This window comes from Artemia franciscana, chromosome 19 (assembly GCF_032884065.1).
Source record: "Artemia franciscana chromosome 19, ASM3288406v1, whole genome shotgun sequence".
Taxonomy (NCBI): Eukaryota; Metazoa; Arthropoda; class Branchiopoda; order Anostraca; family Artemiidae; genus Artemia; species Artemia franciscana.
This window is the reverse complement of record NC_088881.1, coordinates 31,218,206-31,242,363: the sequence shown is the minus strand read 5'-3', so window position 1 is coordinate 31,242,363 and position 24,158 is coordinate 31,218,206. Positions and strand designations below refer to the sequence as shown.

Below are 24,158 nucleotides of genomic sequence, written 5' to 3'. Positions count from 1 at the left end.
AGGGGGTTAGTTGCCCTCCAATGACTTTCGACTGTTAAAATGGGCACTAGCCCTTTCAGTAACTAATTGAGTGAGTCTTTTTTTAAGTTTCTATGAAAAAAAATGGCTATCTCCAAATTTCTCTCAGATGCATTTCAGGAAAATACAAGGTTGTGTGTTTTTTTTTGGGGGGGGGGGTATACATAGCCTATATTATATTATATAACCATTGCCAAATTTAATAAATAGTTGTGTTAGAAAAATAAATTTTTGAAAATGAATTCAGATACAAAAATAGGCCTCTGGAAGATGTTTTCAAGTACGCATCTATCCTCCTCCCCTGTTTCTAGGCTCAGAAAATTGTATAAAAGTCTGAACTTTGGAAGAAATGATTTTTCTCCATAATTTTGCCATGAATTTCGGTTTAGAAGCACAAGTTCTTTTTTTCAAGTTTTTTAAAATCTTATTAATAACGATTTAGGAAAACTATAGGGATGAATTTTTTGTCTTGTTTACGGCAAATCTGTCTATGAAGATTTTTTTTTGTAACATAAAGTTTGTCCAAGCTCATCAAAGGCTGGTACCGTTCTAGACGGAAGGGGTAGGTGGTAGATACCCCTCATAAGACCTTCCGTGGTTGTATTCTAGGTTTGGCGGAAATTCCTGAAAGTCTTACTCACTTAACTGAATTACTCCAAGATAGCAGAAAAACCTTATCTAGAATTTTTATCTTAGGACTTTTAGCTATTTTGCCATTGATTTTGATGCACACAAAACAGATATAAAACAAGAGCTAAGAGCTCATATGACACTTGTGACGAGGTAGGAAGAGCCAAGAGCCAAAAGCTCATATGGTATGAGCTCTTGCAAAATTCTAAGAATCAACAGATTGATTTAAAAGGAAAATCAGAGGCTTAATGCCAGTGGAGATTTAAAATAAGAGGTCTGAGTCACGACGTCCTTCTAAATATCAAAATTCATTAAGATCCAAGAATCCACTCATAAGTTAAAAATACCTCAATTTTTCTAATTTTTCCTCTCCCTTCAGCCCCCCCCCCTAGATGGTTGAATTGGGGAAAACGACTTTATCAAGTCAATTTGTGCAGCTCCCTGACACGCATACCAATTTTCATCATCCAAGTACGCCCAGAAGCGCCAAACCACTGAACCCCACCCCCTAACTCCCCCAAAGAGAGCGGATCCAATCCGGTTACGTCAATCACATATCTACGACATTTGCCTATTCTACCCACCAAGTTTCATTCCGACCTCTCCACTCTAAGTGTTTTCCAAGATTTCCGGTTTCCCCCTCCAACTCCACCAACGTCAACAGATCTGGTTGGGATTTCAAATAAGAGCTCTGAGACATGGGTTACTTCTAAATATCAAATTTCAATAAGGTCTGGTCACCTGTTCTTAAGTTAAAAATAAATTGGTTTCCAAATTAACAACTCCCAGCTCCCCCCAAAGAGAACGGATCCGTTCCAATTATGTCAATCACGTGTCTATAACTTGTGCTTATTCTTCCATCAAGTTTCATCCCGATCTCTCTGCTGTAAGCGTTTTCCAAGATTTCCGATTTCCAAGATTTCTGTTTGCCCCCTCCATCCCTTTATGTTCCTGGATCTGATTCGAACTGAAAATGGAGCCTGTGAGACATAAGATTATTCTACGTATCAAGTTTCATTAAGATCCAATCGCCCATTCGAAGATACCTCGATTTTCATGTTTTCCAAGAATTCTGGTTTCCTCCCCCAACTCCCCCTAATGTCACCGGATCTGATTGGAATTTAAAATGAGAGATCTAAAGCACAAGATCCTTCTAAATATCAAATTTCATTAAGATCTGTTCGTAAGTTTCAAATACCTCATTTTTCTAATTTTTCGAATTACTCCTCCCCTCCCAACTCCACCAAAGAGAGCGGATCCGGTCCGGTTATGTCAGTCACGTATCTTGGACTTGTACTTATTGTTCCCACCAAGTTTCACCCTGATCTCTCCGCTTTAAGCATTTCCCAAGATTTCTGGTTCCCCCTCCCCCCAGTGACACGATCCAGTCGGAATTTAAAATAAGATATCTGAGTTACGAGGTTCTTCTAAATATGAAATATTATTAAGATCCGATCACTCCTTTATAAGTTAAAAATACATAATTTTTCCTCATTTTTCAGAATTAACCCCGCCCCAACTCTCCCAAAGAGAGTGGATCCGTTCTCTTTATGTCAATCACGTATCCAGGACTTCTGCTTATTTTGCCCATCAAGTTTCATCCCGATCCCTCCACTCTAAGCGTTTTTTCAAGATTTTTGGTCCCCCCCAACTCCCCCCAATGTCACCGGATCCAGTTGGGATTTAGAAAAAGAGTTCTGAGACACGATATCCTTCCAAACATCAAATTTCATTAAGATCCGATCACTCCTTCGTAAGTTAAAAATACCTCTTTTTTCTAATTTTTCAGATTAACCCTCCTCCCCCCCAGCTCCCCCGAAGAGAGCGGATCCGTTCCAGTTATTTCAATCACGTATCTAGGACTTGTGCTTATTTTTTCCACCAAGTTTCATCCCAATCCCTCCACTCTATGCGTTTTCCAAAATTTTAGCCCCCCCCCAACTCCCCCAAATGTCACCAGATCCGGTCGGGATCAAATAAGAGCTCTGAGACACGATATCCTTCCAAACATCAAATTTCATTAAGATCCGTTCGCAAGTTAAAAATACCCCATTTTTTCTAGTTTTTCCGATTTGCCGTCCCCCCACTCTCCACCCCCAGATGATCGAATCGGGGAAATTACAATTTCTAATTTAATCTGGTCTGGTTCCTGATACGCCTGCCAAATTTCACCGTCCTAGCTTACCTGGAAGTGCCTAAACTAGCAAAACCGGGACAGACAGACAGACCGACCAACCGACAGAATTTGCGATCGCTATATGTCAATTGGTAGATACCAAGTGCCATAATAAGTGATACCTATACCATTTGACTCTCTCTTCAAAGAACTCTCCAAATATAATAATCACTGCTATTGTAATGATTCCCCAGTCTCCTCCTTAATGCCAGGATATAGCCCTAGCCTAAATATAAAAGTTTGCTAATTTTTTTTTTACAAAATTGAGATTACAACTCAACTATTGATAAAAAACAATAATAATGAAAAAGTAATAATAACAGAAACCAGCAAAATCAACAAACTTTATGTAGCATAGGTCTATATCTTAAAATTAAGGATGAGGAGGTTGGGACAATTGTGATGTTAAATACTAATGATATTATACAAAACTATTATTAGACTTGGACAGGGCATTGAATGGTGTATTTTTCTATGTAGTTTTTCTGTCTAATTCCTATGTAAAAAAAAAGAGAAAGGATTTAGAGCCCTGGGAATTGTGTACTGAAGGGAATGTGTTTTGGAATGTGTTCTGAAGTATACAACAACAAGCTACATAAATCATAATTGCTCAATTTTCCTAGCTTTCAAATGGGTTGAGTTAGGGGGGGGGGGGGAACTTTCACAAATGGATCCAGAGCTTGAACTTTACATTATAAAAGAATTTGATCTTTATAACTTCTATCTCCCCCTCCCTTAAAACAATTCTTGAAAAAACCTAATATTCTTGTTAAAGGACTTTTACTCTCTTAGAAATAGAATAAATTAGGCAAGAATGGGTCAAAGCTGACGTAATTAAATAAAAACATGTTTGAACTATCAAACCACAAGCTATGTAACCAATAACTGTTCAATTGTGTTATATTTGAAATGGGTCAAGTTAGGAGAAAGAAAATTCAGAGCTTAACATATAAACGATATAACTTAACATATAACTTAACTATAACTTATAATATATAACTTACGATATGTTAAGATATATGTTAAGATGTTAAGATATATGTTATAACTATATGTTAATAACTATATTAATATAGTATATTAATATGATTGTGTTCTGAATTTTCTCCCATTAGTCTACAGGAATATCAAGTCTCTTTGTTGAAAGGGGTCATCATATATATGAGCCACAGCTGAGGCTGGACCGTTAGTTTGGTCACGTTTGTTAATTAGTTTGGTCTAAGTTGAGCTGCATTCACTATTAAGGATGTTCCATTGTTTTCATATGGTATGGATTATTGGGAAGTATTGAGACATTTTTTTGGCGGGGGGGGGGAGGGTTTCCGGTTGGGAAAGGGGGCTATGTGGGAGGAATTTTTCATAGAGGGGTGGCTGGATTTCCCGGCATTTTTTAAAAATGATTTGGAATGAAATTCAGAAAACTAGTTTTTTTCAACTGAAAGTAAGGAGCAACATTAAAACTTAAAATGGACATAAATTATTGCGTTTATGAGGGGTCTGCCCCTCCTCAATAACTCGCTCTTTCTGCTAATTTTTTTTTTAGAACTTTTAAAACAGTTTATTATTCTAATTCAACGGCCCTTGTGTTTCAGGAGTCATTTTTAAATAATCGGAACAAAACTACCAACTTTAGCGTAGAGAGCAAGCTATAGCTAAGTTGTGTTTTAAGAGTGATAAGTGCATTTGTTTATGTTTGTTAATATTTTATATTTATTTGAGTATTTTTTTAATAATTGCAGAGTTTGTTCCAATTGAAGAAGGTGAATTTAGCAAAAGCTCCAATAAAGAGTCAGATGATGGTTGCCAAAACAGGATTAACATTGGAAAAGAAGAATATGTAAATAAAAGTTTACTTTTTCTTATTCTTGTGCCTAAAACTAATAGGTGTAATTGAAATGGTATTCTTTTGCAATTGCCATCGTCATTGATTAAGGGGACAGGGGTGTGTGTGCCCTCCTGAATTTTTGAAAACACCTTTTTGGGAGTATTTTTATTGGAAACTGCCTTCTTTTTTTTCATAAAAAAATGGAAAAATAACTAATCTGCTACCCCTAGGTATTCAAAAATGCATTTTGCCCCCCCCCCCCCGGTTTTTGTGAATTGACGCCAATGGCCACTGTAATTGTAATCGTAGGCTACCCATAACTGTAATAATGATGTCATAATAACTTGCTAAATTGAAATTATGGTATTATTATACATGTTTCTTTTAAACTAATATTGTGGTGAAGCTCATCCCTCATATATCAATGTCAGGTTTGTCTGAGCAACCGTTTTTTTCAACAGATAAAGAAATACTACACATGTTTTTTTTTTTAGGATATAAAAGAAATGCATTTGGTACCATTGAGGCGAATTCTACATCACACCTTGGCATAAAGCGATGAAATTTCCCTTGAGAATAATTGGTTTAAGAAATTTTTTAGTATATGTTAATTTGTATTGTTTTATTTTAATAACCTGAACAAGTACATTTTTCAAATGTAGTTGTTAAAATTTATATGCGCATTTTGCTGCTTTACTGGTGTTTGGTTTCAAACAGTTCGAAGGAGCGACCCGGCTCATTAGTAAACGAAACTCTAAAAAAGGGAATTTTGATGCTAAAAGATACATCAAAAGAATTGAATTTTCATGCTGATTCTAAATATATAAGTTTCATCAAATTTAGTTTTTGTCATCAAAAGTTACGAGCCTGAGAAAATTTGCCTTATTTTGGAAAATAGGCGGAAGCACCCCCGAAAAGTCCTAGAATCTTAACGAAAATCACACCATCGCATTCGGCGTATCAGAGAACCCTATAGCAAAAATTTCAAGCTCCTATCTACAAAAGTGTGGAATTTCGTATTTTTTGCCAGAAGACAAATCACGGGTGCGTGTTTATTTGTTGTTTTTTCTTTCTTTTCCCCAGGGTTCATCGTATCGACCAAGTGGTCCTAGAATGTCGCAAGAGGGCTCATTCTAACGGAAATAAAAAGTTCTAGTGCCCTTTTTAAGTGACCAAAAAAATTGGAGGGCACCTAGGCCCCCTCACACGCTCATTTTTTTCCCAAAGTCAACGGATCAAAATTTTGAGATAGCCATTTTGTTCCGCATAGTCGAAAACCAACTATGTCTTTAGGCATGACTTACTCCCCCACAATCCCTGGGGGAGGGGCTGTAAGTTACAAACTTTGACCAGTGTTTACATACAGTAATGGTTATTGGGAAGTGTACAGACGCTTTCAGAAGGATTTTTTTTGGTTTGGGGGGTGGGGTTGAGGGAAGGGGGCTACGTGGGAGGATCTTTCCTTGAAGGAATATGTCATGGGGGAAGAAAAAATCAATGAAAAGGGCGCAGGATTCTCTAGCATTACTTTAAAAAAAAAATAAAAAAATAAACATGAAAACTTTTTCAATTGAAAGTAAGGAGTAGCATTGAAACTTAAAACGAACAGAGATTATTATGCATATGAAGAGTTCTAAAAATACTTTAGCATAAAGAGCGAGGTATTTAGGAGGAGATAAATACCTCGCTCTTTATGCTAATGTATTTTTAGTAATTTCAACTATTTATTCTACGGTCTTTCTGATTCAGGGGTCATTCTTAAAGAATTGGGACAAAACTTACGATTTAGTGTAAAGAGCGAGGTATTAACGAGGGTACAAACCCCCTCGTATACACAATAAAAATATAAGAATATAAAAGTTTTTTACGTAAGTTAATTCTTAAGTTACCTATACTTTTTACTAATAAAAACGTTCTTTAAAAATTAAAAGTTCTAGTTGCCTTTTTAAGTAACCGAAAAATTGGAGGGCAATTAGGCCTCCTTCCCCACCCCTTATTTCTCAAAATCGTCTGATCAAAACTAAGAGAAAGCCGTTTAGCCAAAAAAGAATTAATATACAAATTTTATTTTAATAATTTATGTGCGGATAGCCAAAATCAAATATGCATTAATTCAAAAAGCTTCAGAAATTAAATAAAAAAAAACTAGTTTTTTTAACTGAAAGTAAGGAGTGACGTTAAAACTTAAAACGAACAGAAATTACTCCGTATATGAAATGGGTTGTCCCCTCCGCAGTCCCTCGCTCTTTACGCTAAAGTTTGACTCTTTGCCACAATTCTACTTTTTAAAACAATTAAAAGCTTTAGCGTAAAGAGCGAGGGATTGCGGAGGGGACAACCCATTTCATATACGGAGTAATTTCTGTTCGTTTTAAGTTTTAATGTCACTCCATACTTTAAGTTAAAAAACTAATTTTTTTTTTATTTAATTACCTTAAAAGACGATGCAGTGTGTTGGGTAACGAAAAAATCGATTAAGTAGATAGATTCACTTATTTTGGTAGTAGGTTATCAAACAGTTCGTGGTAACGAACTGTAGTAAGGAGCGATAATAACCTACTACCAAAATAAGTGAATCTATCTACTTAATCGATCTTTTCGTTACCCAACACACTGCATCGTCTTTTAAGGTAATTAAAGACGGTGGGCGCTTTGAAAATGTTAAAAGTAGAGTAGCCGAGGGTGTAGTGGGGTGTAGGGTGTTTTTTTTCAGTTTAAGATGAGTTCGGAAGAGTAGGAAGATAATCCTGCGAACCAGGATTAGAATATCGGAAGCTTTAGTGACGATAGTGGTCAAGTATTATACTGAAGCATGGGCGCCTTGAAAAACGGAGGAAGATTTGCTTGATGTTTTCCAGAGAGAATTGCCGGCTGACTGACAGTATTTCAAACAGCAGACTGTACGAAAAGTATGGTTCAATCCGGATGAAAAAATTAATTAGGTTAATGAGAGAAAGTTTGAGATGGTTTGGGCACGTTCTGCGGATGAAGGATGATAGATTTCGAAAGATTTTTCTTTTCGGCAAACCGTCTGGGGCTAAACAAAAAGCAGTTCGTCCGCGACTGGGTGGGAGAATGTCGGAAAAAACTTAAGGGAAATGTGAACTTTCTGGGAGGGTATAAAGGGGGGGGGTTTGAATAGTTGGGATGGAGAAGGAGCGTACGTAGCTGAGTTGGCCTCAGGCGGCTTGGCGATGCGTTGAGTGTTTAGAAGTAACAGTAGTAGTATCTTATGGGCCTATATTCAATTACTCTCTGGGTTTCTCATTCCAGGAAATAGAAGGATATAAAACTTCCCTACCTCGTTTGATTGGAGCCGGGGTGATTATTTGTGCTACTGCTGGTACGGCTGGCCTCGTTTTTTATTGGTGGAAATGGTTCTACTTATTTTGCACAAGCGTCCCCTGTCATCTGCACTATGCAAACAGAATATTGATATGCGTAAGTTTATTTCTACCTTTTCTTATAACTTATTATAAATTACATATTTTAACGCAATTGATATATACTTTATAATATGCATATAATTAATATGTTATATGCATTATAATTTGCCAATTTATAATATGTGCATTATACATGTATATAGTTATTATATACGTGAATTGCATAAAATTTATTTAGCACAATTTGTGGTGTTTTTTTTTCTATTCTTAATTAATTTTAGTTTGTTCTAAATTGAACTTATTATTATGAACTTATTTGTGTCGTTCGTTTATGTTATTGTACTGTGTCCGTGACTGTATATGTGGCTTTAAAATACACTTATCTATCTATCTGTCTATCTATATGACTTTGTTTCTGTACGTTTAAAGTTTTAATATAGGTCCAGACTTTTTCCATGGTGGTTCTAATCACTCCATTCCCTCCTGCGTTGGTATTATTCCAGGTATCAGGCAGATCGTGTTGACGAACTGTAGTAAGGAGCTTTCCCCGAGGAGTGATCGTATCGACCAAGTCGTCCTAGAATGTCGTGCAAGGGCTCATTCTAACTGAAAATAAAAGTTCTAATGCTCTTTTTAATTGATCAAGAAATTGGAGGGCCCCTAGGCCCCCTCCCACGCTCATTTTTTCCCAAAGTCACTGGATCAAAATTTTGGGATAGTCATTTTGTTCAGCATAGTCAAAAAACTAAGAACTATGTCTTTGGGGACGACTTAATCTCCCACAGTCCCCGGGGGAGGGGCTGCAAATTACAAAATTTGACCATCGTTAACGTATAGTAATGGTTATTGCGAAGTGTACAGACGTTTTCAGAAGGACTTTTCAGGCTGGAAGAGGGGATTGCGTGGGAGGATCTTCCTATGGATGAATTTATCACGAGGGAAGAGAATTTCCATGAAAGGGTGCAGGATTTTCTAGCATTATTAAAAAAAAAAACAATGAGAAAAAAAAGTTTTTTCAACTGGAAGTAAGGAGCAGCATTAAAACTTAAAACGAACAGAAATTATTATGTTTATAAGGGGGTTTGTGTCCTCTTCAATACCTCACTCTTTACGCTAAAGTATTTTTAGTAATTTCAACCATTAATTCTACGGCCTTGGTGATTCAGGGGTCATTCTTAAAGAATTGAGACAAAATTAAAGGTTTAGTGTAAAGAGCGAGGTATTGACGGGGGGGGGGGCGAACCCCCTAAAATACGTAATAAAAATGTGCAAATGTAGAAATTGGGTACGTAAGCTAATTCATAAGTTACGTATATTTATTACTAATAAAAGCATTCATAAAAAAAAATAAAAAGTTCTAGTTGTCTTTTTAAGTTACCAAAAATTGGAGTCCAACTAGGCGTCCTCTCCTACCCCTTTTTCTATCAAAATCGTCCGATCAAAAATATGAGAAAGTCATTTAGCCCAAAAAGATTAATATGCAAATATCGTTTTAATTATTCATGTGCGGTGAACCAAAATCAAAACATCCATTAATTCAATAACGTTTAGAATTGAATCGAATGAAAACAAGTTTTTTTTTTAACTCCCTAGTAAGGAGCAATATTAAAACTTAAAACGAACAGAAATCATTCCGTATATGAAAGGGGTTGTCCCGTCCTCAGCGTCTCGCTCTTTACGCTAAAGTTTTCTATTGTTTCAAAAAGTAGAGTTGTGAGAAAGAGTCAAACTTTAGCGTAAAGAGCGGGACGTTGAGGAGAAGGTTATTTTTAGAAAAGAAGGGAAGGTGAAGAGAAGATTATCCTTAGAGAAGGAAGAGGAAACGACTAGGATAAAAATGTGTAGGACTGGGAGAAAATTTGTATTGTAATTTCTTCCTATTTTATAAGATAAGACTAACCCTGTTAGCTTATTATTATTTTTTCCTTAGGAATGTTCTGGAAAAAAGTCCAAGCGTTATTTTGTAAAGCAGATTTCTACACTAAGGTATGTAATTTTCCTTATTGCATCTTTATTTTGGTACCAGATAAAGAATAATGGTGTTGCCCAAGACAGATCTAAAAAAATTATAAATAATAGCCTTCATGGGAATTGAACTCGAGCACATTTGTACTCTGGTGGCGCCATGTATGCATCTACATATATTTGTCTTTTGCATGGGATTGTCGTTCCACGCGACTGTTCAGTGCGCCGATGCCTACTCTCCTCGCTCCTATGGAAGGAGCTCCTTCATTTAAACGGAAAGCAGAGGAGGATTCGTTAGATTTTTATAGAGTAATGGTTAACAAATATTTTTGGGCATCCATTTGACTTACTGTATTTTAAACAGTAAGCTGTACGAAAATGTGGTTCTGTCTCCCTTTCTTGGGCTATAATGAGTGAAAGGTTGAGATGACTACGACACTAGTCGCGAATGAAAGATGACAGATATCCAGAGATTATTCCTTTAGGCCATCCATCTAGGACCAAACGAAAAGTAGGTCATCTCCAATTGTGGTGTGAAGAGGTAAGGAAGGATTTAAAGGAAATTGGGACTTCTTGGGAGGGAGAAAAGGGGAAAGCTTTGAATAGATTGGGATGGAAGAGGATCATCCGCAGCTGTGTTGACCTCTAGATAGATATTTAAAACATTTAAAATAGACATGGGCGCCCATAAACTTAATTTTAGGGGGAGGGGCTTGCCTGGTTTAATCGGTACTTTCAATGTTGTATACTAGAAATCTCAAAACAAAAATATAAATATAAGAGGCAGCGTCATTCAGCCAGGGATGAGGGGCACTGCGGCTCAGTGTGTAATCTGAGTGTAAAAATCGATGTGAAGAAATCGATCAGTGTGTAAAATCGATGTGAAGAAAGGCACAAATGAGTTGGCGTGATGATTAGCTCGTACTTTAGGGGGTAAAAGTTTATTTTGTAACGGAGTTTGACTATTGGGTCGAATATATATATATATATATATATATATATATATATATATATATATATATATAAATATATATATATGTTCATCATATATGTTCAATTAATAGTCATGTATACCATTAGCCAGTTGCCTCCATTAACTGCTATTACAAATACATAAGAGAGAATAATTAGGCCTTTTTTTCCCAAGACAGTGAACGAACATAACCTATTTGAATATTTCGGCCCTATATCTAAGGGCCGTCTTCAGCAAAGAAAATAATAAACAATAATACAGTTACAATAAAAGTTCTTGGTTAAAATCTGTTTTTTTAAATAGCCTAGGCATCATTACTTCTTAACGAAAAGTTCAGCCAAGACTGTGTGATAAAAGCTAACATCTTACAAGCTAAAAAGCTTCATTCATTTCACTAACTGTATTTATTAAAAATTGGAATAGTTTCTTGTCGCGATGTTTGCCTTCTCTGCAGCTAATCTTGTAGTTCTTTTGGGATTGGGCTTGTTTTTATTGGTTCTTATTTTTGTTTTATTTTGAATTAGATTATTTTCTATAATTAAATTTGTGTACATAGGGTCGAGTGTGTATTCACCCAAGTCTCTATTTAGGGATGTACTATTATTTAAGTTTCGTTTGATTTCGATTGCCTCGCGGACATTTTGTTTGATTCCTAGGTCTATGCTAATTAGAATTGTTTCGTCAAATAAAACATAATGGTTTGGATTTTCAAAAATATGATCTTGGCTACCAAAAGAAAGTTCAAAATTAAAAATATAATCTACGTTTGTCTATGAACAGTTCCTATTTTAATTTTTACAGTTATTTAAATGAAGTCCGTAAGCTATATTATTTTCTGGTTTTACCGGTGTCTCCGAACCTAGCCTTATCCTATTGGATTTATTAAATAAAAAAATTTTTTTTGACTGAAAGTAAGGAGCGACATTAAAACTTTAAACGAGCAGAAATTATTCTGTATATAGAAGGGACTGTCCCCTCCTCAACGTCCCGCTCTTTACTCTAAAGTTTTTTATTGTTTTAAAAAGTAGATTTGTGAGAGAGATTCAAACTTTAGCGTAAAGAGTGGGGCGTTGAAGAGGGGACAGTCCCTTTCATGTACGGAACAATTTCTGTTCGTTTTAGTTTTTATTGTCGCTCTTTGCTTTTTAGTTAAAAAAAACTTGTTTTTTATTTAGTTTCTGAACGTTTTTTAATTAATGCAGGTTTTAGATTTTGGCTCACCGAACATGAATAATTAAAACGAAAATTGTATATTAATTTTAATTTTTTTTTGCTAAATGGCTTTGTCCAAGTTTTGATCGGACTATTTTGAGAAAAGGGGGCGGGGGAGGGTGCCACGTTGTTCTCCAATTTTTGGTTACATTGTTTTATTTACAAACATTTTTATTAGTGATAAATATACGTAACTTACAAATTAACTTGCATAACGAACTTCTATATTCCAATTTTTTTATTACGTATATAAGGGGTTCGCCCCCTCGTCAATACCTCGCTCTTTGCGCTAAAGCTTGAATTTTGTTCCAGTTATTTAAGAATGACCTCTGAATCACAAAGGCCGTTTAATTAGAATAAATAGCTCTTTTGAAATTATTAAAAATACTTACGCGTAAAGAGCGAGGTATTAAGGAGAGAACGAATCTTTTCATTAGCGTAATAATTTCTGTTCGTTTTAAGGTTTAATGTTGCTCCTTATTTTTAGTTGAAAAAACTTGTTTTTTTTATTTAATTTCTCTTTTTTTAAATATGCTGGGAAATCCAGAGCCTCCTTAGTGGAAATCCTATTCCCCGATGAAAAATTCCTCCATGGAAAGGTCCTCCCACGTAACCCCCCTCTCCGACCCCCCCATGAGAAAAAATCCCCCTTGAATAGGTGTATATACTTCCCAATAACCAATATTGTATGAAAGCAATGGGCAAAGTTCATAACTTGTTGCTCTTCCATCGGGGACTGCGGGGGATTAAGTCGTCCTTTAAGACATGGTTACTAGATTTTTCGACTATGCTGAACAAAATAGCTATCTCAAAATTTTGATCGGGTGACTTTGGGAAAAAATGAGCATGGGATGGGGCCTAGTTGCTCTCCAATTTTTTTAGTCACTTAAAAAGGCACTAGAATTTCTAATTTCCGTTTGGATGAGTGCTCTCGCAGACATTCTAGGACCAATTGGTCGATACGATCACCCCTGAAAAAAAAACAAATAAGCACATATCCATGATTTTTCTTCTGGAAAAAAATACAAAATTCAATATTTTTGTAAATAGGAGTTTGAAACTTCTACAGTAGAGTTCTCTGATACGCTGAATCCGATAATGTGATTTTATAAGATTCTCTGACTTTTAAGGGGCGTTTCCCCCTTTTTTTCGAAAATAAGGCAAATTTTCTTAGGATCGTAACTTTTGATGGATAAGACTAAACTTGATGTATAGTCTTAACTCGTATATTTAAAATGAGCAGAAAAATCCGATTCTTTCGATGTATCTATTGGTATCAAAATTCCGTTTTTAAACTTTCTGTTACTATTTAGCTGGTTAGCTCCTTACTTACTGTTCTTTCACGAACTGTTTGATAACAAAAGAAATACTTACTCTCATCTATAAACCCTGCGCAATATTTAGTATATTTAATTTTTTCAATGAAAAGTTATATTAAATAGAGAAAATGTAGAAATCATATAAGTCTCGATAAGGGCGTAGACCTGGAACCACATCCAACCTGTGAATATGCCTGGTTTGGAAGAAATGTTTTATTTCTTCCATTATTTATTATTGCTTAGCGATCCGCTTTCTTACTTTACTCCGGAGATGATGAATTTTATGCAGTCTAATCTTAATATAATTGTACACTAAGGGTTTTTAAACGAAAAAGCCACGAGTACTATGAAGTCAATCAAACTTTGAATTCAGCACCGGCAGGCGTCACACAAGGAGCCATCCTTCTACGCCTCGATAATGGAGTTTAATGTATGGGAGGGAGTAACTAAATTTTTAGGGATTAGTGTTTCCCTCTACTTATATAAAAAATCTTTCCTTTAATAATTTATTTACTGTGTTTTTGAATTTTCCTCTTAAATATTAATATAAAGTTTATATATTAATATTTTGGATTCCTTTATTTTGGAGGCCCGCCTTCTTACTTAGAAAAAATACTTCGTCTCCTCCTGGTTCGGAGGTGCAATAATATTTCTGATAATTTTCAGAAAGGAAAAACAAAATTCCTGTTTTAATATTAAACGAGCCGAAAAAGAAAATAAGTTGCATAATTTGTTTGCTCTTTTGCTGAAGTTGAGGATTGAAATGGACAGCTGTTCCAAAATTATTGGTCGGACCAATAAGCATTGGCTTGATTCCTAACAGTATTCCTAATTTAATCGTACATTAAGGGTTTTTAAACAAAATAGTTACGAGTACTATGAGGTCAACCAAACTATGAATTCAGCAGTGGCAGGCGTACCACGAGGAGCCATCCTCCTATGCGTGGATAATGGAGTTTAACGTATGGGAGGGAGCAATTAAATTTTTAGGGATTAGTGTTTTCCTCTACGTATTTATAACCTTTCCTTTCATAATTTGTTTATTTCATGTTTTAATTTTCCTCTTAAATATTAATATAGAATTTATATACTGAAATTTTGGATTCCTTGAATTTGGAGGTTCGCCATCTTGCTTATAAGAAACCCTCCGCCTGTTCCCGATTTGGAAGTGCAATAATATTCCTGATAATTTTCAGAAAGGAAAAAACAAAAATGCTGTTCTTATATTAAACGAGCCGAGAAAGAAAATAGTTTGCATTATTTGTTCGCTCTTCTGCTGCAATTGACAATTGTTTCAATTGTGATGGACAACTGTTCCAAGATTTTTGGTCGAATTAATAATCATTGGCTTGATTTCTAACAGTATTCCTAATTTAATCGTACATTAAGGGCTTTTAAACAAAAAAGTTATGAGTACTATGAATGTAACCAAAATTACAATTCAGCAGTGGCAGGCGTACCACAAGGAGCCATCCTTCTATGCCTGGATTATGGAGTTTAACCTATGGGAGGAAGTAATTTAATTTTTAGGAACTAGTGTTTCTCACAACTTATTTAAAATCTTTCCTTTCATAATTTATTTTCTGCATTTTGAATTTTCCTCTTGATTATTAAAAGGCTTCGAGTTTGTTTCCAGTTTGTTTTCAGAATGTTTTTTCTTTATGAGTTTTTATTTTTCTTTTAAATATAGCTATGAATTTTCCTTAATTATTTTAGCAAAGATGATGGCCAACTTTGTCGACCTTCTTCCGATGGCTGTTTTGAAGGTAAGGCCTTGATGTTAAAAATTGATCCTCTCCAATTTGCAAGCCCTCAAAGTACTACTAGGACTAACACTAAAAAAGTAGTCGTTAAATGACATCAAAGCGCAAAATAAAACTTTCTTAATCAAGGTCAGAACATTTAACCTTCTTCCTGCTGGGTTGGGTTGCTTATTTTGCTAAACTTTGGTACTCAGTTAGGTACCGAAAGTTTCATGTGCTCGGCAGTATTGTTGTTAGCCCTCTTTTTAGGTAGGCTATCGTAGGCAGACATTGCTTGGCTATGGCTTGACGACTAAAATGACAATAAATATTGTCTCAATCAAATATTGGGATATAGAATCTCAATAAAGGAGGAATTGAAGTATATTATTGAATTGAGGGAGAGTTGTTTACCGCTTGGAATGAGAATCCTTAGATGGTCCTTACTTTGCCCGATGTGTTGTAGCATGAATGAGAGTGTGGGTCATATGAGATATGAGTGTGAAGAATCGAGTGAGTTGTGAAATGAGGTGTATGGAGTGTTGGTTTGATGAGAAACGGCTGGTGAATGTAATGAGTGATGAAGGTTTTGCAAGTGTGAAATATTTTGGACTTTTTCTCAGACTGGCAATGGAACATAGAAGTAGGTTATTCTGATTTGTTTTTTCTTTATTTATGTACTGTCAATTATTTAGAAGTGATTTTCTTTTTTTTTTCGTTTTGTATTGCCATGGGCTTCAAGCGCAATACAATTTAATATTTAATATTACTTAATATTTAATAATATTTAATATTACAATACAATTTAATATTACTATTGTCTTACACGGTGTTGTTGTTGTAACGAATTTTTTCAACTGCTATAATAAACAATGCTTACTAAATCTAAATCATCTAAATTATTAATCAATATTTGAATAAGACAATCAGGTAATCAAATATAAATTTGCTAAATAACACTCAGTAAAGGCTTGGGCTAAGTGGTTGGCGCGCTGGTGTGAGAATTCTTTGCCCATGAGGTACAGGTTCAATCCCAGTTGTGACCAGTTATTTGGTTTGGGACGGGGGTCAGTGGCGTGACTCCTTAAGCTCAGCCAGAGTCGAACCATATCCAAATGGGTAACTGGAGAATCTGGGGTAGGTATGCAGGAAGGGTGTGTGAAAGCACAGGATGGTTGGCCCCCAGCCCCCCATTGCCCTTCCTGGCTGAAGGGCCATGAAACGGAGATCAGCACTGCCGGTTTGAACCTCAAGGGTCTAGTGCCGTCTTACTTTACTTTACTTACTTAAGAGCTTCAACAAATCTATCTCTATATGCTTTAAATTTAGGCTCCTCGCATATATGCCGCTGCAGGTTTAAATCCATCAGAAGGCTAAAAAAATAAATAAATAATTCCTTTTTTTAGGGATTTTACTTCAATGAGCGGGTTTGTTTTCGATCCCACTTAATTTGTATTGTATTTTATTGTATATTTTATGTGTTTATGTATATCTTATATATCTTATATATTTTATTGTTTATTTAATTTTAATTGGTATTGGTAATTTCTATATTAGTATTGACTTGTTTGCCTTCCAAGTTCTTGTAATCAAATAATATATGCTTAGGAGTTTCTTCTTTAAGTTAACAGTATCTGCAGAGGGACTATTGGCTATTTCTTCACGTGGTTGCTTTATATTATATGAATAGGAATGTAATTCTGCACAATAGAACAATTGTGCAGAATTTTATGCTGCACATATAACGGCAAACCTGGCCCTGTTACATGAAGAGTTGTCCGAGTCAACTATTTCAAAGTTTCACCCATTTTATGCTCAAATCTTATGCTTTTATTCTAGTTAATTGTGTTTTTTTTTTTTGTGATTTTTTACTCCACTTTTGTCTTGCTGTTTATAGTGGGTTAAAAACGGATTATTATCGTTGATGGTAATTAGTTGTATTTGTGCACAGCCAGTCCAAAGCTGCGGCCTTTGCAGTCGCAGCTATTTTTTCTTTTGCCGAATTTTTCTGTTATACCCTAATTCTTTCTCTCCTATTAGATGTTACCGGATCTCCAGTTGGAAATGTTAAGCCTTTTTCTTATTTTTCCGTCATGCTGCTATAAATATAATAAAAGTACTCGTGGCAGTTTTGGATATACAATATTGACACTGGATTGTCAATTTGAATATTTTGGCTCCGATTTTTCCTAATTTTCTCAAATATAAATGATTGTTAAGTTTTAACCTAACGAATTCAAATCAGATTTTATTCCTTCTGTAATTTTCGCTTTAGCGTCTGTACTAGACTAGTTTTCATAAGTCACTTTAGAATCCCGAAGTAAAGATTTATTTCTACACTTTCTGAAAGCTACCCGTTTGACTGGTATTTTACGGTTCGGTCAAAATTAGGGACCGACCGCGACTGCTGGTGGGAGTCTAGCATGTGCCCTTAACATGGCAATATTAAGATAGCCATTTTATTCAGCATAGTCGAAAAACCTAATAAATATGTTTTGGGAGACGCCTTACTCCCCCACAGTCTTTGTTACAAGTTACAAATTACAAACTTTGACCAATGTTTACACATAGTAATGGTTATTGGGAAGTGTACAGACGCTTTCAGGGGGATATTTTTGGTTGGAGGAAGGGGTTGAGGGGAGGGGGTTATGCGGCTGGAACTTTCCATGGAGGAATTTGTCATGGAGGAAGAAAATTTCCAAGAAGGGGGCGCAGGATTTTTTAGTATTTTTAAAAAAAAATGCAAAACAATGAAAAAGTTAAAAAAAATGTTTTTTATTATTTAAAAAGAATTATTAAAAAAAAAACGAAAAAATAAATATGAAAAGTTTTTTCAACTGAAAGTAAGGAGCACCATTAAAACTTAAAGCGAACAGAAATTATTACGTACATGAGGGGTTCACTTCCTTCTAATACCTCGCTCTTTGCGCTAAAGTAATTTTATTAATTTCAACTCTTTATTCTACGGCCTTTGTGATTCAGGGGTCATTCTTAAGGAACTGGGACAAAATTTAAAATTTAGTGTAAAGAGCGAGGTATTGACGAGGGGGTGAGCCCCCTCATATACGTAACAAAAACATACGAATATAGAAGTTCGTTACAAAAGTTAATTCGGAAGTTACGTATATTTTTACTAATAAAAATGTTCGTAATAAATTAAAAGTTCTAGTTGTCTTTTAAATAACATAAAAATTGGAGGGTAACTAGGTCTACTCCTCCGCTTCTTTTTTCTGAATCGTCCGATCAAAACTATGAGAAAGCCATTTAGCCATAAAAAATAATTAATATAACGAAAAGAGAAATCACCAATGCAACAGCATAAAAAAAAGAGAAAAGGAAGACTGTTCCTAAATTAGTGATTAATATAGACCAGCGCTTAACCCTACTCATCCATACAATCACATAGGTCAAACAGCATAGCCATACACAATCAACCATAAAGAATAATTTATGGACAGGCAGTCGTGTCGTCAATAAGTATAAATCGTCATTTACCAAACAATAAAGACAAATAATTCAGAGGCAACAACCCAACACAAGGGCTCATCAGGAGAATACACACTTGCTAATATATTCCTCTGCTTAGCAGCAGTAGGTAAACTAAATGTGATAAAATTTACCAAATCACAAATATTAACTCTTTGCGAAAAACCTGAATGAACTAAAACAATTACAGATTTCATCAGTATCATGTGGAACTAAAAATAAGGAGCGAGATTTAAACTTAAATCGAACAGAAATGACTCTGTATATGAAAGGGGTTGTTCCATCCTCTACGCCCCACTCTTTACGCTAAATTATTTTACTGTTTTAAAAAGTAGATTTGAGAGAAAGAGTCAAACTTGCGGAAAGAACGGGGCGTTAAGGAGGGAACAGCCCCTTTCATATGGAGTAATTTCTGTTCGTTGTAAGTTATAATCTCGTTCCTTACCTTCAGTTAAAAAAAAACTTTTTTTTATTTAATGAAAATAAAGAACAATCCACAGCGAATCAGGCAGTGGAGTGACTCAAATATGACTTAATAACTGAGAGAAGTCACTTGTCAAAAAATGGATGCATTATATTATCATATATGTGAAGATGCCGTTCTCGTCAAAAATTGTTTTTTTTTTTAAAATCTACTGCCTTTGTTATTCATGGGTCATTCTTAAAGATCTGGGATAAAATTCAAGCTTTAGTGTAAAGAGTCGGTTTATTGACGAGGGGGCAAACCCCCTCATATACACGCTAAAAATACATAAATATAGAACTTCGTTGCGTAAGTTAATTCGTAAGGTACGTATGTTTATTACTAACAAAAACGTTCGTACCAAAAATAAAAAAATCTAGTTGAATTTTTAAGTAACAAAAAATTTGAGGGCAACTAGGCCTCCTCTCCCACCTTTGTTTTTATCAAAGTCACCCGATCAAAACTATGAGAAAGCCGTTTAGCAAAAAAAATTAATATACAAATTTGGTTTTAATTATTCATGTGCGGTGAGCCAAAATCAAAACATGCATTAATTCAAAAACGTTCAGAAATTAAATTTAAAAAAACAAGTTTTTTTAACTGCAAGTAAGCAGCAACATTAAAACTTAAAACGAACAGAAATGATTCGTATATGAGAGGGGTTGTCCCCTCCTCAGCGCCTCGCTCTTTGCGCTAAAGTTTTTTATTGTTTTAAAAAGTAGAGTTGTTAGAAAGAGTCAAACTTTAGCGTAAAGAGCGAGGCGTTGCGGAGGGGACAACCCCTCTCATATAAGGAAAAAATTCTGTTCGTTTTAATTTTTAATGTCGCTCCTTACTTGCGGTTAAAAAAGTATTTTTATTTATTTAATTACCTACTAGAAGCACGTACTTATACTTTCACTAAGAACATATTAGAAAAACCTAAAAACTAATTTCTATAATTCTTATATAAATTTGGGCATTTGTATGATGTACCTCCTTCCTAATATTCTTCTAATATGTTTCTCTGACACTCAAGCCTAATTAAATATACCAAAGTAAGATGAAAATTTACTTTAGAAACAAAGTTGGGCTATTTGCGCATTAGGGGGTAGGGATCAAGTATAGAAGGGCTGCATACCTAATGTACTACGTACAATTATTCTGCGTATTATGTAGTAAGAATTGTTTTCTAACTTCGCACTGTTCAAATACTTTACTCCCCCCCCCTCCGTTGTGCAAATATATTGCCCAAATTATATTTTTTCATCTGTTCTGTCGGTCTCCTTGTCTTGTCTCACGCTAAGCTGAAAGAAACTAACGAACAAAAATCGTTCTACAATGCGTCAATGAATGAACAACTTGAGTGGGTGAGGGTCTATTATACAAGTACTGAAATTTTTTTCAGCCCCCCCCCCCCTTGCAACGAAAGGAAAAAAATAAAGAAGGAATAAAGGGGACAAATCATTACAACCCTTGCAAAAAAGTTATTTCGTATGTGCTCAAAAAGGGGATTGTAATCCTCCTAAATGAGGTGATTGGCTATGATAATGGAGTCTTCTGAATTGAAGAGTCTGAAGATTTCTCAGGCTATTTTTTTTACCTTTCCACAAATTTCTTTGCGTAAGGAACTTTTATCATTAAGATTAGTCGAAATAATAGTTAGCCTACCACTCCTGAATCACCTTCAAACGGCGATTCTTGTTAATTAGACATTTTTTTTTAAACGTGTTCATAAATTTTCGGTTACTATAGGCTAAAGTGTGTTCCTTACCATAGTACCATACCTTATCTTACCATATTCCTTACCATTGTTCCTTACCAATATTACCATAATGAGAAAATCAGAGAGGAATGGGAATAAAATATACAATATCTTCTCTTGCAGATACTGAAAGTGTTCGATTTTTTCTTTTCAAGAAAAACAGATTCATCTATAGTCCTCGGACAGAGAAGTTCGAACTCTGCACTGGAATCGATGGAAACTTGTCGTTAAATTATTACCATGCAGCGTTAAATGGACTAAGTGACGAAGAACAAGACAAAAGGTAGTCTTTTCTTTTTATCGAGGTTTTAGTCAGATAATAGGCTATGTCTAAGAGGCTATACTTCCTTCATAAGCTTAATAAGTGCATCACAAGAAACACCAACTTTTCGCCTTGAGCATTTTGTTGAAGAAACTTAATACATCTATGGATGCTGAGTCCATTTTTGTTACTAAATCTAAAGTGCCAATCTTTGTGAGACCGCGATAACGTTTAAGCTGCTGGGATATTTTTACAGGGATAAATAGTAATTAAATATTTTTACAGGGATTTTTACAGTAGATAAATAGTATTTTTGTTACTAAATCTAAAGTGCAAATCTTGGTGAAACCGCGATAAGGTTTAAGCTGCTGGGATATTTTTACAGGGATAAATAGTAGTTAAATATTTTTACAGGGATTTTTACAGTAGATAAATAGTATTTTTGTTACTAAATCTAAAGTGCAAATCTTTGTGAGACCGCGATAATGTTAAGCTGCTGGGATATTTTTACAGGGATAAATAGTAGTAAGCCTGTCGCCCGACTTTGCGGTAGCGGGGATCGATCCCTGGGCCCCTTATTGCAAAGCAAAGCAATGCATCAATCCACTGTGGCACAACAGGACTTCGCCAGACTGTGGCAACCTAATTGAACCTCCTGATTTTTCTGGATAATGCTCTGTCAGTTTGAAAGAACTACCTGGTTAATCGTTATTGGTTGATTGAAAAAAGCTCTAAAGTTTAATCTTAAGAGTTTGGATGTACGGCTTGCGCGCAATTTTGTAAAAGCTTACTATCATTTATTTATTTAAATAAACTATATTCTTTATTTAATGCTAACTTAAAATTACCCAGTAAGGCTTTTTAAAACGGTAGGTGTATTGAGCTCTTGTCCCCTTATTCTCTATTCATTTACTCTTCTTCCTCTATTTCTCTATTCATTTACTATTTCTCTACTCATTTACTCTTCTTCTCTATTCATTTTACTCTTCTTCATTTATTCTTCTTCTTCTTTCGAAAAATTGAAGGAGTTCAGTATTTCTATTGGAACTAATCTTTCGCTGCCATTTTCTGATGTAATTACTAACGCAACTAACTGACGTTTAAGGACATTCTGCAATAAACTTTGTACTTAAAGTAAATGTGGACTTTGTTAAGACTCTTAGATAGAGTCTATGTTTGCTTATCATATGGACTTAGAGGTTTAAGGGCATTCTGCAATAAACTTTCTACTTAAAGTAAATATGGACTTTGTTAAGACTCTTAGATAGAGTCTATGTTTGCTTATCATATGGACTTAGAGGTTTAAGGGCATTCTGCAATAAACTTTCTACTGAAAGTAAATATGGACTTTGTTAAGACTCTTAGATAGAGTCTATGTTTGCTTATCATATGGACTTAGAGGTTTAAGGGCATTCTGCAATAAACTTTCTACTTAAAGTAAATATGGACTTGGTTAAGACTCTTAGATAGAGTCTATGTTTGCTTATCATATGGACTTAGAGGTTTAAGGGCATTCTGCAATAAACTTTCTACTTAAAGTAAATATGGACTTGGTTAAGACTCTTAGATAGAGTCTATGTTTGCTTATCATATGGACTTAGAGGTTTAAGGGCATTCTGCAATAAACTTTCTACTTAAAGTAAATATGGATTTTGTTAAGACTCTTAGATAGAGTCTATGTTTGCTTATCATATGGACTTAGAGGTTTAAGGGCATTCTGCAATAAACTTTCTACTTAAAGTAAATATGGATTTTGTTAAGACTCTTTGATAGAGTCTATGTTTGCTTATCATATGGACTTAGAGGTTTAAGGGCATTCTGCAATAAACTTTCTACTTAAAGTAAATATGGACTTGGTTAAGACTCTTAGATAGAGTCTATGTTTGCTTATCATATGGACTTAGAGGTTTAAGGGCATTCTGCAATAAACTTTCTACTTAAAGTAAATATGGACTTTGTTAAGACTCTTAGATAGAGTCTTAGTTTGCTTATCATATGGACTTAGGAAATCATCCCCCTGATCTTCACAAGTTTCCCTCTAGTTTTTGCAAGCTTTCCCTTGGTCTTTGCATACCCCCCTGGTTTCCCCTTTACAAAGTCCCTAAATTATAAACGGAGACAATGCTGGCAAGGTCTTGGCTGTAGGAGCTTTGGCTGCAGGCAAGGGACAGGTCAAGCTGATGATATACTGTTGCTGGGTAGGGGGAGCTACCCACCTATAAGGGTAGGAGGGACTTAGTGTAAGTAAACTGTCATCGGGGCTTTCCAAAACTAAAGCGATAACATCCTATTCACTTTTTGGGACTGATAAGTATTTTCAGAGTTATAAGCCTTTGAAAATGTAATTTTCTGTATGCAGTTTTGATAACTGTAGTGATTTTTTTTTCTGAAAATGTGTATACCAATCGATAGAAAATCAAAACTTGAGTGAAAATGTTCTACCCACTTTTTTGTGCTGACCAGTGTTTTCAGACTAATCTTAAAAAAAATTCACAAAATTAACATTGACTGTTTGGAATTTAATGTATGTTTTCTTCTTTACACAACGGCGTGACTAAACAACATGGCGATGGATGAAATCTATAAAAAAGACTTGAGAAATTTTAACATACTTATAACTCACGAATAGGCTAAGACCACACTGGTTTCATGGAGGCTATGCGGTTTTGTGGCCTGAGCTTAAACTCAGTTTATGATTCCATCCGTAAGACCGCACTGGTGTCATGGAGGTCATGGGTCTTCGTGGCATGAGCCTCAACTTAGTTTGTGAGGCCACCCGAAATAAGACTACACTGGTTTTATGGAGGTCATGGGCCTTTGCAGCCTGAGCCTCACCTCAATTTGTGATTCCGTAGTTAGAATATAAAAGATGTACCTTGTATTTTAAAATTAAATATTTGAAATAAAAACGAAGTATTTACAAAAAATACCATAGAGACTTGCTTGTAAACAGAGAT

General features: G+C 35.1%; 1 protein-coding gene across 2 annotated transcripts in view; it reads left to right on the top strand.

The window, feature by feature from the left end:
- Positions 1 to 24,158, top strand: part of LOC136039553 (polyamine-transporting ATPase 13A2-like) — a 119,458-nt gene that overhangs the window by 17,306 nt on the left and 77,994 nt on the right. Inside the window, exons 2-6 of one of the 2 annotated variants that reach the window (XM_065723390.1) lie at positions 4,564 to 4,661; positions 7,923 to 8,090; positions 9,966 to 10,021; positions 15,221 to 15,270; positions 21,063 to 21,222. In XM_065723390.1, the coding sequence (XP_065579462.1) occupies positions 4,564 to 4,661; positions 7,923 to 8,090; positions 9,966 to 10,021; positions 15,221 to 15,270; positions 21,063 to 21,222 (532 nt within the window). The remainder of the gene's footprint in view (positions 1 to 4,563; positions 4,662 to 7,922; positions 8,091 to 9,965; positions 10,022 to 15,220; positions 15,271 to 21,062; positions 21,223 to 24,158) is intronic. The other variant, XM_065723391.1, reaches the window with a different exon arrangement.